This window comes from Dendropsophus ebraccatus, chromosome 3 (genome assembly GCF_027789765.1).
Source record: "Dendropsophus ebraccatus isolate aDenEbr1 chromosome 3, aDenEbr1.pat, whole genome shotgun sequence".
NCBI lineage: Eukaryota > Metazoa > Chordata > Amphibia > Anura > Hylidae > Dendropsophus > Dendropsophus ebraccatus.
Window position 1 is genome coordinate 134,586,923 of NC_091456.1, and position 16,230 is coordinate 134,603,152.

At 41.9% G+C, this 16,230-nt stretch overlaps 1 protein-coding gene across 1 annotated transcript in view; it reads left to right on the forward strand.

Moving 5' to 3' along the window:
- CWC27 (CWC27 spliceosome associated cyclophilin) overlaps nucleotides 1–16,230 on the forward strand; it is a 130,240-nt gene that overhangs the window by 48,625 nt on the left and 65,385 nt on the right. Inside the window, exon 12 of the mRNA XM_069962720.1 lies at nucleotides 13,511–13,620. Within this exon, the coding sequence (XP_069818821.1) occupies nucleotides 13,511–13,620 (110 nt within the window). The remainder of the gene's footprint in view (nucleotides 1–13,510; nucleotides 13,621–16,230) is intronic.

Sequence of the window (16,230 nt, forward strand, 5' to 3'; positions counted from 1 at the left end):
CAGTGTGATTTACTTCGCTCACAACCCAGAGTTAGAGTCCTATTAGACAAAGTGATTGTTTGCTTTTGCGGTTTAACAATAAACGATCACAAACGATTTGCTTCAATTGTTTACTCCTAATCCAAGCAAAAGAACGATATATATACATATACCAAAGATTAGTGAATATTTAGCAAACGATTAACAATGTTTTTATGGTCAGCTTAACAGGTGGATAAGCGTATCTTACTGCCAGACTTATGCCCCTATTCCACGAGCCGTTTGAAGGAGCAAACGAGCGCTATTAGCGCTCGTTTGCTCCTCGTTCCCCGCTCGCTGCTAGATGTACTATACTTGGACCATTGTACAATTTATGTACCTGTGTTTACCCTGTTGTAAAATTTTTATTAAAAAAAGTGGATCAGCGACACATGAATGGTTCGATCGTTGCATGCATACACACAAAAAGATTATTGTTTAAATTCGAACTATATAACGATTTTCACAAAATAATCGCCCCATGTAATAGGGTCCTAACTGAGCCCCTAATCTATGACATCACAGCATAAAAGGTCCTGGAAGGACCCTTGTTCAGTCTTCTAGTACATGGTCTAAATAATCTTCAAGACTAGTTTTTTTCATTATTGCTTCAAATATGTGCTGATCGTTTAGAATTTTGGGGGAAAAAATTAAGTCCATATCCTGCAGATCACATGTTTGTTCAATTACTTTTTGCTAAATTACTCTGTACCCACAATCTGTACCCCCCAAACCACTTGTACCTCCGGATAGCTGCTTTTTATACAATCTATCCTGAGATCCGTTCGGCAGGTCATGCAGTTATTGTCCTAAAAAACAACTTTTAATTTTGCAGCACTGTGTCAAACTGCCATGGCCTAGAGTATCTGTGCCCTAACTTTGCACCACCCCTCCGTCCCTCCTTTCCGCCCTCCTCATCATTAGGAAGGATTACACAGCACCAATCCATTAGATCGATGCCCTATTGCTTTGACCTGCTGCAGACTAATGCAATAGAATACCGAACCGGAATCAGCGTCATTCCGGTATGACAAAGGGAACCCCCCTCTGCGATCGCATATCGCGCGGGGGGAGGACTGGGGGCGCCGCTAGACACCAGGGAAGGCTGCATATAAGACAATCATGGTTGACAGCTGCATCTAACTGTCTTAAAGGAGTAGTGTGGCGGTAAAGAATTATTCACAGAATAACACACATTACAAAGTTATACAACTTTGTAATGTATGTTATGTCTGTGAATGGTCGCCTTCCCCGTGTCCCACCACCCCTGCCCGTGTACCCGGAAGTGTGGTGCGCTATACATTACCTGTCACGTGCCGACCCCCTTCTCCGATCTTCAGTCAGTGACGTCTTCTTCGGCCGGCCGGCGAACAGCTCCGACTGTTCCGAATGCCGGCCGCCCTCTGCAGCGTCATCCGATGCTCAGCATAACTGTGCTCAGCCAATCGCGGCTGAGCGGCTGATGACGCGGCCGAAGAAGACGTCACTGACTGAAGATCGGAGACGGGGTCGGCACGTGACAGGTAATGTATAGCGCACCACACTTCCGGGTACACGGGTGGGGGACACGGGGAAGGGGGCCATTCACAGACATAACATACATTACAAAGTTGTATAACTTTGTAATGTGTGTTATTCTGTGAATAATTCTTTACCGCCGCACTACCCCTTTAATTAGCGGGAACGGCGCTCGGCCGCTCCCGCTAATAGCCATGGTCCCATGCTGGAGATTGCAGTTGGGATCGCGGCTGTTCAGAGCGGGGTCGCAGCACGGCCCCCCTCTAAACTCCTCTTGTGGACGTATAATGTACCCTTGCAGCATACATCCTCAAGTATGTCAGCTGTAATTCATGTTCCTAAATGCTGACTGTTAAATAGCTGTTAGGACAAAGATACACATGGTGTGAAATCTGTTGGCACTATACAGATTATTATTATTATTATTGTTGTTGTTGTTGTTGTACCTTTCATATATCTGTGGGTTCTTCCAGTATGTAGAAAAATTCTTTGATACGAGGAGGCTTTTCCAAGCTCCTAAAGGAAGCTTCCTCTCTTCCCCTCTCCCTGCTCGATTGACACCTGGAAGCTGATTCCCCAGCAAGGTCAGGTATTGGAGGGGGAGAAAGGGGTGTTAAAGCTTCCTGCACTTCAGAAGCTCGGGACTCTTTTTGCTATATATTAAAAGCATTTATCTACATTCTGGAAGCACAGACAGATATATAAAAGATACCATGTGTCTCCCTGACCTATCAGCTATCGAACAGTGTTAGCAGTTTGGAATGTGAATTGCAGCTGACACATTCCCTTTTTATGTGTGTGTCTTTTTATGGGTGTAGTGTTTTGTAAGGGGTGCAGAGGTCACAGATGCACCTGCACCCTGGTGCCGGAAGGGGCACACACTATCCATAAGAATATGAATGGCATGTAAAACATTTCATATATGTACACCCTGCCTTTCCTAGTTGTATTATCTGTTCACAGGTAAGGGAGAGTATTCTTCACCTCAATGGGGAACATATGCTCAGTAAGTGTATGCTTATTGCTTATGGTACACCTTCATTTGCTTAATGAGACCTTGTGTGACGAGCTTACAGTGTTACCGTATCGAGTCACAATTACCGTCTGCTAGACTCTCAGGAAGTACGCTACGCTATCAGAGAAGAGCATTTCTTACCATCAGAATCATGGAAGTGCTATGATAACTTTCACATTCCTCTTGAATTGCTATCCTCATGTGACCCAAGGTTTTCCTTGGTATGTCTACACATATGGTACATAAAAAGAAATGAATTTCATAAACCCCAGAAATACTTGAGCGCATTTTTATAAGCAAGCGAAGATATTCCAGGCTGCATTGTCTTCTGTATAAAGTTCTGGAATTTTGTAATTACAAAGTGACTCCTGAAAAGATAAATGTTCTTATAATTACAGTGATGTGCATTGCTTTATGTCCTCTTTTTACTGTTTGCATTCAAAATTTGTAGAGACAGACCCCGTGATTCAATTTGGTTAAAAGCAGAATGTTCAATTATTGCCTGGAACATAACCTTGAGTCAATAAATATATATGTTGTAACATATACAATCTAATATCAGCATTACATAGTCTTAGGGGCCTATTCCACAGAGCGATAATTATCGCTCCGTGGAATAGAGACAACGATCAGCCGATGACAACGGACCTATAATTGTCGGGCGCCGACCGGGCATCACTATGTGTAATAGCGGTGCACGGACGGCGGCTAACGATATGCAAATAGAATACATTACCTATCCATGCTGCAGGGCTCTTCTTCCGCTCTGCTTCTCACCGAGTCCCGCACCATTCAGCTTCAGAGCGGCCTGTCTAGGCTGACAGATCGCTCAGCCAATCACTGGCCAGGACCAGCAGAGCGCAAGAGGAGCCCTGCAGCATGGACAGGTAATGTATACAGTTTAAGCAAGGGCTGCAAGGACATCATCCTTGCAGCCCTTGTTAGACGGTTATCGAGCCGTGTAATAGGCCCAGTAAACGAGCGACGATCTAGCAGATCAGCGCTCGTTTACAGTTATTATCGGGCCCTACTTGGCCCATGTAATAGTACCCTTACTACCTGGTGGTTGTATGCTAACATTAGATCGGGAACACTTAACTGTAGGGTATTTTTTTAAACACCAATCTGACAATTGTATTTTTTTAAAAAATTTTTTGAAGAGGGTAGCAGAGGTATGTTGATATTCTGAAAATTTGCACTCGTCTAACTGTTGAGCACCTCAGTAGTTATGACCTTTGGGAGGATAATACCTACAGTAAAACATCCTTAACACCTCTTTGAGTAGACCACCCTCTTATCTAGGCCAGATTTCATGTGACAGACTTTTAGTCCACCATTTCTTTTTGCATAATGGCAATTTTCTTTGAGAAGACCACTCCCCATAGATGATTGCTTTTTAGTGCACTTTTTGGTCTTTTTCACTGTGTATTGAGCAATTTTTCTTTAAGTGTTATGTATTCCACCTGCAGGCGCTTATGTACTTGTAGATGCTAAGTTGATTTTATATATATTCTTTTAACAATTAGAGTATACAGGTTTGGCTAGTAGTATGAAATCTGTGTTATAATCTCTGTATAACACCCGAAACAAAGAACAATTCATGTAAAGACTTGTGTGGGTATAATTTCATGGATGATTCCCACATGGTCAAGATTTTACAGCTTTCTGGTCTTTTTGGGCATACATTGTTGTTTTACCCACTGTCCCTAGCGCCCCACCTCCCAGCTTTTCCATTCAAAATTTTCATCCTTTTGTCCTCCAACACAAAGCCCTCTCCCCTAATACCACTGATAGCACTGTGTCAGACTGGAAAAATACACCACTTCCTGCAGGACATACAGCAGCTGATAAATACTGGAAGGATTGACATTTCTTTTAAATGAAAAAATTAACACAACTGTGACTTTCTACCACCAGTTTATTTGAAAACAAATTTTCTCCTCTGGAGCACCCCTTTATTGGCTTAGATGAGGATTCTGGTAGAAGGTTACTTGTCATTTGTATAGACCCAGGCTATGAGGCATGGCCTGCTACCCTCTCTGGGATTAGATCCCTGTAAAGAATACTAGAAACCTTGTGGACTTTCTAGTGTTTACAGTCTGGCCGGCAGAGAGACTAAAGCCGTCAATAATTTCCATATTTGTATATCTGGCAATATATCTGTGACCCACAACCCAGTAAATGATCAGTCTGCAGAGAAAATACTTTGATATTATGTGTAAAATCTGAATTTGCACGTTTCCTAACTCAAAGTATAAAATATTATTAGTGCTGGAAAGATTTTTGGATGCGCACATTGTATCCATATATATCGTATCAGACCTTTTTTATGTGGAAAATGGATTTAGTGTCTGTTTAATAGTGAAATTAGGGCCGAATCTGATGATATATGTTATTGTCTATTCTGTTGTAGCTACTGGTTTATGTACATAGAAGGGATTATAGGGCAGATGAATATGAGCTGTGCCAAGGCATGTGCATACAACACGGTATGGCGAGGCAGTAGGTGTGAAAGTAATGCCTGTTCACTTGCCTTGGCACGACTTTACACTTGGCTTGGCATGCATGGGCTACAGTGCTGGAACTAAGTGCCCAGAACGAGAGAGGTAAAAGATAATTACAATCACATGAACAGGAGGAACTATTTTTTTTCTGAAAAATAGTGTAAAAGAGATCCTTTACTTTTAACCCCTTGGCTCCATCAGATGTGCATTCACAGCTACAAGCTTAGCACAGACCGCCGAGATGGTGAGGACGCAGCCGCAGCATCTGAGTAGTCATACAGGGGAAAGGTCATACATGTCACACAGCCTTCACACAGCTCAACTAGTGAAAAAATAAAAATGTATGGTGACACATTAAATAATGAAATTTTGTCAATTGCTACGCACCCCCACTCCACCCCACCCCGGGAAAAAATTTTAAATACATTAAAGGACTACTCTGGAACATTTAAAATTTTTGATATACGGTAGCGCTGAGGCTGCATAGAATCTAAGAGACGTCCTATTGTCACTCAGGGTCCTTAGGCCGTATTCGGGTCCCTGCTGAACGCACAGCCACTACTTTTGAGAGGGTCTCGACACTGAGAGCCAACTCAGCTACTCACTGGCTGTGGTGCAGTCTCGCTTCAGTGATTGGCTGAGCAGGCTGTCACAGCGGAGACTAATCTCTCTCAGAAGTAGCGGCTGGAGCGTTCAGCAATGGTTGGCAGATACCATATCAGGCCATGACCTGAGGTCATTTAGGGCTAATATAAGCCATAGCAATTACTAACCATCACTTGTGAGCTATTCTACAATGATTATTATTTTATACTTCTTTTGTCTTTGAATAACTTTCTTTGATAATAGTAAGGGGAAGTATGCGGCATAGACAGTGCAGTCATCAGATAAGAGACAATTCTCTGCCTCGTCTACTACACCCAGATCAGCTATTTTTAATGGAAATGACTTGATTCTTTTCCATCATTGTTCACTGTTGATCTTTTAGATATTTGTGTCTCATTCTCCATGTACAATTACACAATGTGACAATGTCCATAGCCTACTAGTGACTTTGTACTGTCTGTTTCCCAGTGACTGTGTTCTGGGACTTTAATAGACTGACTGTAGTCTACTGGAGATAGATAATGGTAAACAGAGTATCCTTTTGCAAGCATCCCATTGTACACCAAAGCAATTTCTATTCTGTAACCGAGACACTGATATTTGAAATTTACATTGAGAAAACTAGTAAACTGTCCTCTTTGTTTGAATGGTCAGGAGGAACTACTGAACAGACTTCAGAACTTATGTGGCAAATACATAAGAGCAAGAGACCATGTGAGCAACGTTTCAGTCCAGCCAGGACCTTTCTCAGGCCATGGGGTCTCTGTACAGCAGTGAAGAGGGAAAAGCGTTGGTCGAGTCGACCAACGCTTTTCTCTCTTCACTGCTGGACAGAGCCCCCATGGCCTGAGGAAGGTCCTGGCTGGACTGAAACGTTGCTCACATGGTCTCTTGCTCTTATGTATTTTCTAAAACGGTCGGAGTATAATCCTGTATGTGTTCACTGTATAATAAATATTCACATTCGCATGATTCAAAGAGTGCCGTGGTCTTACTACCAACGCTAGTATCCTGGTTGAAGAACCTGTTTACCACAGAGCACCTACCCTACTGGGAAGAGGTACAGCACCAATCTACAGAATATGTGTCAGTACAGATTATGTGTCAGATTTAAATAGTTTCTCGAGATCCTGGCATCATTATGAATGACTTTTTTAAGGTCTAAGTTTATATATCAAATCAGGCTCCCAGATTCTTCTTATACTGTCCTTGTTAGTAGTGCCTAAAGTCCCATATGTCCTTAAGAAGTGCTCGCCTTGATCTTTCAGGTATGCTTCCATGTTCTTGAGTTTTTCAAGATGAGCATTAAGAATAGAAAATTTAGTGCCAAACGATGCCACAGTGGGCTGCAGGATGTCTCAACTAGCAGAGTCTCAACTAGCTCCACAGAGTTTTATGCCTTGCGTTTTCTCAGGAAGCTCCAAATGACAAAAACAAAACTGTTCCAAGCCACTTACTACTTAGGGAATTCTTTGAACTCCAAACTCTCCTTTATTTTTAGTCTGATGAAGACAACTGCTTTGACTTTTGCCTCAGGCTGCTTAAAGGGATACTCCAGCGAAAAAAATTTCCTTCAGATCAACTGGTATCAGAAGTAAAAGTCTTCCAGCACTTATAAGTTGCTGTATGTCCTGCAGGATGTAGTGTATTGTTTCCATTCTGACAATGCTCTCTGTTGTCTCCCCTGTCCATGACAAGAACTGTCCAGAGCAGGGGAGGTTTTCTATGGAGATTTGCTCTTGGTTTGGACAGTTCCTGTCACAGACTGAGGTGGCAGCAGAGCGCACTGTTTCAGGATGGAAAGAATACACCAATTCCTGTAGGACATACAGCAGCTGATGTAGATGAATGAATGGTAATGTGCAATAAAACGTAACAAAAGGAACAAGGTATGTTTACTAGCACCTACAGGAAGATGGCCCCGCTACATGCTATCTGTACTTTTTTATTTCTAAACAAATAACTGAAGGGGAGGGGGGGGAATGGGGAACACCAGGTATGTCAGGAGTGAGCACCGGTTTACAACACAGATAAGGGGTAAAGCACTGTTATGAGTTTGATTGGAAGTTTCAAAATCTGGGCCACAGAGCCTATATCTTGACAAAGGCCTGGTGGCGTCTCTGCTCCCAGTAGGTAAGCTCCTCAAAACGGTAAAGCTGATCTACCCTTTGGACCCAATGCTGTTCCAGAAGGGGTGTTTTTGGCCTCCAAGAGGTTGCAATAAGAAGCCTGGACTCAGCCAGGAGAGGCCTTATGAGGTGTGCTGGGTTGTCTGAGGGATGGTGGAAGGAAGGAGTTGTAGGAGGCAAACCTCTGGGGTGCAAGGGACTAATTTGTTTACAATCTTGACAATACAGGAGGAGATGTAGGGGGCAGATTGTGGGTACAGAGTCGCTTTAACCTCCCAGCCTTAGGCTACATTCACACATCTAATGCTCCGTGTTTTACGGAGCACTACATTGCCGCTTCATTAGCATAGCGATTTTTTGCGGCACGAATCGCGGCCCCGTACACACGCACGTACGGACGTGTGAAAAGGGCCATTGAATACCATAGATTCTATGTTCTGTACCCTTATTCTGGGTTCCCTTTTTTTTCTTTCTTTGTTTTCTTCACATCATTTTTTTTTTTTTTTTTTTTACGACCACGTTTTTGTGTACTCTAAAAAAAGGATGCATTTTGGTACATTTTTTTTGTATTGGAAGTTAGTGGAAAAAACACATGCACAAAATGCATCAGTTCTTTTTTTAAAAATGTAGTGTGAACCCAGCCTTATGCATTTTTTTTTTTTTTAAATATTGGGTCATAGGGGCAATATGGGTCACGTTTTGACTTTACCGTGGCATACTTCAAGTCCTCCCAATATACAGTGGTACCTTGGTTTAAGAGTAACTTGGTTTAAGAGCATTTTGGTTTAAAGTGACTGTACCACCAGGCCCAGGCTGAAGCACTGGAGGCAGGCCGACCCACCCCCAGTGGGAAGAAACCCCAGCCCCTCCATGACGTGACTCCATTAGAAACAATGGAACCCTATCATAGAGGGGCGGGGGTTTCCTCCCACTAAGGGTGGGTTGGCCCACCTCCAGTGCTTCAGCCTGGGCCTGGTGGTACAGTCACTTTAAGAGCTCACAGTTTTTCAAAATTGTGACTTGGTTTAAGAGCATTGCTTTGGTTTAAGAGCTCCCTGTACTGGGTGGGAGCACGAGTGGAGGAGAGTCATGGCATGCACAGGGTGGTCTACAGCCCTGTACTCTGACCCAGGAAGTCTCCCTCACCTTCCAAATCATAGCAGATCAACTTGAGGATGGGGCTCCCATCAGGGGACAGGACTGTGAAGGTAATCTTTCCATAGCCGTAACCTCTCTCCCCAGACAGAGAGTGCTGCTATACTGTGCCCACATCTGCTCTGCTCATTTCTTCATGCTCTCTGCAGTCTCTGTCCGCCCTTGTGTTTCCCATCCTCTCCATTACTGTACAGTAACTTTTAATATCACATATTCTGCTGTTTCTAAATGTTTGTTTCATTTGTTTTACATGTTATTCAGAATAATAAATCATTATTTTTTGGGGTGTGGAACCAATTGTCTGCATTTCTATGATTTCTGATGGGAAAATTTGCTGTGGTTTAAGAGTGGATTTGGATTACAAGCACGGTCCCGGAACGAATTATGCTCGTAATCCAAGGCACCACTATATACATATTATGGTATGCTCCAATGTCATGTGACATTTTCTGCACTTCAGTTTCAGATTACAATTATAAAGCTTAGGTTGCCATTTACCCCAGGTTGACTGCGATGCCAGCCTACTTGTTTTTCTTCATATAATGCAGCTATCTGTTACAATGAGCACGTTGCACATTCCGCACAGTGTGGTGGTCAGAGACATTTTGCATTGCTGTAATACTTTAACAATTGAGCGTGAATGTGGCTGATTAAGTTGAAGCTCAGCGCAGCCTGAAAACTTATATAAACAGACTACAATGACTTGAAAAAATGTGCTGACTCGCAGATGGTCAGTAACAAAGCTCTATTGTTTCAATGTGGGATGCCTCCAATGTACTGGGAAATGTGCCCATTCACAGCAGCTTACCTGCGCTGTGTGACCAAGCAAAATTTAACACATGGAAATGACAGCAATAATATTGTTTCAGTGACATCGCAGTTGCCAAGCATTTAACAGATCAAGTAAATCATATAGATAAGCATGTATGCACAGTCAGCTAAATATTTCTTGGCATGTGATTTACAAGGGTGATGGTGCATTTTTTGTGTGTATGGTGGTATATTTTACTATGTAAAGAAAATTGAATCTTTATTAAATATTGTATTCTAAAAATCTTTGCTTTGCCTTCATTCGATTTTGGGTCCCTTGCACTGGGTAAGCTAGCATCAATCTGCTAGATCAGCAGTGAGTTACAGAGTCTATTATACTGCTCGATTATCGTGAAGCAAGGGCTTCACCGACATAGCCTTATTATATAGAAAATAATAAAGTTATACGTACCAGTTTACGATTTCCTCCTGCCTATTTCCCACTGATTGGAGCCATCGCCAAAGCTTCTAAACCTGTCTCTGAAGTGACCGGCTGCTCAGCCAATCACTGATCAAGACTGCAACACAGCCAGCAATTTGCTGAGCGGCGTGTCTTTGAAGAAATGGAGCCAAGAGTGTCAGGGTAGGCTTTGATGGGCGGGGAAAAGGCACCAGGACACAGACGAAGCATGGGTAAGTATACATATTTATTTATTTATATCTTTTACACTGTTCTCATCCATCAGCCATGCACCTCTTATTACACGGAGCAATATCTCCCCAAATCGTCCTGATTAGGCAGATAATCGTCCTGTGTAATAGGGCTCTTAAGTAGTCACATTTTTTTTTATTTGCTTATGCACAATTTTCTAAATACTTATGCACTGGCCAATATGGCCAGTTGTGACCGTTTTGCAAATCATCATTTGAAAATTATACAATTCACAATGATCAGTGGTCAAAAATTTCTGTCAAGAATGTGATGTCTGAGGTTGGATTTTTTTTGTCCCATGATGACTAAACTACAGTACATACAGTATATATGACATGATTTACCATACTGATTGTCTGCCACTTGGCTCAAGCCTATTTTAAAACAAGTAAAATAGGAAGTACAGTGGTGTCTTGGATTAGGAGCATAATTCGTTTTGGGACTGTGCTTGTAAACCAAATCCACTCTTAAACCAAAGCAAATTTTCCCATAAGAAATCATAGTAATGCAGACAATTGGTTCCACACCCCAAAATAATTTTTTTTCATAAAAAAAATGAAACAAACATTCAAAAACAGCTGGTTGTGTGATATTATAAGTTACTGTACAGTAATGAAGAAGATAGGAAATACAAGGGCTGACAGAGACTGCAGTGGGCATGAAAGAATGAGCAGGGTATATGTGGGCACAGTATAGCAGCACTCTCTGTTGAGGGAGAGAGGGGTTACAGATATGGAGAGATTACCTCCACAGTCCTGTCCCCTGATACAAGCCCCAGCATGAAGTGGATCTGTCATGAGTTGGAAGGTGAGGGACACTTCCTGGGTCAGAGTACAGGGCTGTAGACCCCGCTATGCAGACCATGCCTGTCCTCCACTCCAAAGCAATGCTCTTAAACTAAGTCATAATTTTTTAAAACTGTGATCTCTTAAACCAATTCGCTCTTAAACCAAGTTACTCTTAAACCAAGGTACCACGGTACTCTTCTCCTACCGATTGAGTTACATGTACCACATATTGGGAAGCATCTTGTGGAAAGACCTAAACACAACCTGTACTATTATAACTAGAGATGAGCATGCTCATCAGGCATTTGAATACCGGTGGCTAAAGAGGTTGGATGCAGCCTTAGGGCTGCATCCAGATTCTTCAGCCACTGGTAATGCAGAGAGTTCGGGTGTGGGCAAACCTGAGTAGCTTGAGCTTCCCTCATCTCTAGTAGACAGCAAAGGGATGGCAGACGAAAGGTGTTAGAAGTACAAGAGAAGCGGTGGATTAGCCAGGTAGTTGAAGATGGATTAAAGGAGTGCTACAGGCAATGTTAGCGGGAAAGCCACAGAGGAGGATGTTGCCTTAAGGAGGGATGTATAGAGAAGATGCTGTACGTTTTTAAGCTCCACGGCAGACCGGTTCCCCTTTTTGCGCTGTTACAGCTGCTGGATGTTTTCATTTAGTTTTACAGCAATCGTTAAACGCGTCTTTGTTTCTTCTGTTTTGCTTCTGTGAAGTGGTAATAACGGTAGCAAATTACAATATTTAGATATTTTGCTTCCAAAGCTTTTCTTGTTTTAAGATTTCTTAGAAATAGGATAGGATTTTAAAATCGTTCTTGGAAGTTCACCTAGTGAGTATCCTGACAAATGTTTAGTTTTTCATTATTTATACCCGAAGTGCAAGAGTGCTATGTGCATACTGAGAAATATAAAGAACTGCAATTTCAAAGCTGTAGGCACTTAAAGGGAATGTGTCATCAAAAAATGACTTCTTGTTTAAATAATGCTTTTATGTTAAATGTATTTTTAAAGAATTTTTGGTGATGTTGTCTTCTAGTTTTTCATTTTACCATGTATATAATAAAATAATCCTGATTATCTTGCAGTTTTCATTTTCACCACTGGGCCTAAAACTAAGCTGAGACTTACTTTTGTGTCTGTAGTGATAACAGGAGGCTGCTGTAAAGTGATCTGTACAGCATTGCAGCTCCCTGTGGAATAACCTCTACAGTGGTCACAGAGCACACTCAGTAATGTTTTACATTCATCTCAAAAGGGACAGAGTCTGTTTATTGTCATCTATGTCCATGAGTCTCGCTGTAAAGCATGTCTAGAAATGCTTTTAAAAACAGCGATGGCAAGATGGCGGCCCCATAACAAAGTACAAAACATGAAATAAAAAAAAGTAGTAGTTTTTGCCTTAACCAAAAGTTACAGTTTTAACACTCCTATTTCCCACCACTCCCCCCCCCCCCCCCCCCACCTACCCCCAACATACATTTACAACATTGTCCCACTTAACAGTAGTACAGCGATAAATAAATAAAAAGAATAATACTATGTGGCAGACGGAGGGTAAATGATAATCCTACAGTCCTCAGTGCTATCTCGCCACATAGTAGCTCTGCATTCTGGCTTATAGGTAACCCCCACCCATATCCGCTAAAAAGGCATTTGCTTTTACCACTTAAAGGGGTGGTATCACAAAGAAAACTAGTTCTATACTCATGTATTATGTTAAATTAAACATATATAAACAATGTGCAAGCATTTCTTAAAATGTATCACTATAGCGATATAGACTTGCTAATCCCCATTGCCTGCTTAGTTGCTCTTGGTTATGACCTGCCTTGGGGTATCCACTAAGTTGGGTCAGTCATGCTCCGTTGAATTGCAGTCACCTGATCTGTCCCATTAGCACTGCCTGCTTATACAAGTAGTCAAAGTTTAGAGAGTAAACCAGGTGATCAGAGTGATCAAAGTGATCAGATACACAGGGGAGAAAAGCATTACAGGGATGCAAGTTACTTTACTAAAAACAGCATTTTTTCTCCTACAGTTCCCATCATGCCTGGGCAGGGTCACCCATCCCTGTACAAGAGTCAGGAATGTCTTTTGGTTTACAATGACAATACTTCTCTATGGCAGTTCACCATGCAGTCTTGCCCACCGCTGATGTAAACAGCAGCATTTTATTTATGTTCACGACTAATGGAGATGTACATTGCTACTTTGCAGGATTAACTTTATGGCAAAATTGTATCTATTAAATTTATGTATCAGTTTTCTGCTACCATATTCATTACTTTTTTTGCTATGTATTTTCCTAGTGAAGAATTGCGCAAAGAAGCACGTCAGCTAAAGCGAGAACTAAATGCAGCCAAAAGGAAGAAGGAAGATGAGACAAAAGAACTGGAAAAGGTCAAGGAAGCCAAAGAGGGTAAAGTGCTTGTCTTTTCAATTTATATTTCTCCTGTACTGTACCTTAGAATTCCTGCATTTTGTGTGATCTAATGCTTCTCCAAGTGAAAAGGATGATGGTCAGACTGGTGGTAAACTGATTTAGCCTGCAACTTGGTGAGGTGGCAGCGATGTACACCGTGCGTACAACACAGTGCAGTGTAGTGGTGCTAGGGCCCAAAGAACGATAGGCTCCTCAACTTTGACACTATTTACATGAATAGTGTTGAGCAAACTGGAATAGTGTTGAGCCGAATTGAAACGCTTGACTTTCACCTCCTGGCTTCTAGAGAAGTTTGTTGCCACCCTAGGGAGTCCTGGAGAACATGGATACAGCCATAGGCTGTATCCATGTTTTCCTGGCAGCCCTAGGGCAGCATCCAATTACCTCAGATGCTGAGTTGAATGCTGACACTTTTCTGAACTTTGCTCAACACTACACGTGAAAAAAAAAATTATGTAAATAAAAGCAGACACAAGAAAAAAAAATAGGTTATTAATGCTTTTATTGATAGCTATCCAGCGGAGTCACTAGCTTGGCAAGTTGTCATGGTGTGACAGATTCATTTTAAAGGGAATCTTTTACCTGGTTTGTGCAACCTCCCTCTATGTGCAGTTCTCTGCACCTTCCACAAGCTGCACATTCAGTATATGCCTGTACAAAACTTGTCTGTGACTTCTTTCTGCTCGAAAATCACTTCATTTCAACGGTGGACAGTGTCACCTAGGCGGTGCTTTATGGCAGTTGGGCACTCCTTCCAGCTGGGAGTTGGGAGTCCAACTGCCTGGAAGCCCCACCTAGGTGACACTGTCCATTGATGAAATGAAGCGAAAGTAAGGGGGTGACAGTATCACTTTAAATGAAGGCAGATAAACCAGAGGCAGAAATGCGGAACAGGCCGGTGTATTACCTACATCATTCTGTTCATCCATTCTCCTGATATGCAGGAGAATGGGCTTTGGGCTGCGCCATTCTCTCCACCCTCCAGATGTTTATTGACAGCTGTCTGCCTACATACAGAGTATAGATATACAACTGCCAATCAGCAGCTAGTGGGCTGAGTGTATCAGTTCTCATGAATATCCAGGACTACTGAGCATACACATAATCAGAGATGCTTAGACTAATTTGTTGTACAGGGAGATATCTCTGAATCAGCTGCACAGAACATTATAAGTGATACATCATTCTGTTGAGCTTCTCTGTCACTAGTTTATGCTACCCTTACATATGGCAGCATAAATCTGTCTTTAAGGACAGGATTTATGTATCCTCTAGTGATCAGCTGTTGTCATGAAGGTAGCTATACATTTCCTCTGCAGCGGCCGCTCTCCACGTGTCATATGTAAACCATAGTAAAGCACCATATCTCATGGTTTATGAGATTGACCAATGTAAATGTGCCTTTGCCTGCAGGACATGGCCAGACTAGGGTAGTGCTGTATACATAACATCACCACTTCAAAGCCCTGGTAAAGTATATTTGTGTGTCTGGATATACGCATAAATAGACACAATAGTCTTAATTTTGATCTATTACTGCTTTATTTTCTTTCCTGGAGTATCTATCCCATCAGCAAGTGACCTGTAACATTAGATTATTTGTATTCCTGCTAATAATAACGCTGTGGAATTTCTTGCTATTTTTGTTTTGTCAGAAGAATAATATTTTGAGGTTGAATATTCAGTCCTGAATACTTGGCCCTTACATTTTGTTGTGTGGCAAAGTAAATATTGAAGATTATATATAACTTGCACTTTAAATGCTTTTATAACACCTGGTTTTGATGCAAAACATGCCTTGGCTTTATTTCATAACACAAACAAGTCAGCTAAAGGGTTGTGTCAGCATTTGGTGATATATCACTAGGATATATCTTCAGTGTCCACCCGATGAGACCCCTGCTGATCACTGATATGCCAGAATGTCAGATCAGCGGGGAACCATCTGATAAGATCCCTGTTGATTTCTATAAGAAGTGGAAGCACTTGGCATATCATAATTATGGCTATTTGCCCAACCCACCAAAGTCACATAGTCATGGGCAAGTCCATTTCATGATTATATGAGTGAATACTAGGCTCCAGACCTAGTACTAGACCTGTTACGGTATGTGCAATTTTTAATTTGTTGTGTTCCCTTAATATGTCTACTACTCTTTGACAAGGCTTCGCTGATAGACTGATAAACCACCTTATCTCATACAACCATTCTAGTCTGATCTATAAGCAAATGTAAGAACAAAAAGTAATTCATCACTAGAGATGAGCGAACCAGGTTTGGGTTCGAGTCGATCCGAACCCGAACTTTCGGTATTTGATTAGCTGGGGCTGCTGAACTTGGATAAAGTTCTAAGGTTGTCTGGAAAACATGGATACAGCCAATGACTATATCCATGTTTTCCACATAGCCTTAGGGCTTTATCCAAGTTCAGCAGCCACCGCTAATCAACTGCCGAAAGTTCGGGTTCGGATCGACTCGAGCATGCTCAAGGTTCGCTCATCTCTATTCATCACACAAGAGAATATCTCTGTCAGCTTGAAATTTTAATCTTTAAAATATAAGCTCAAAAGTAAAGGATCTTGCTC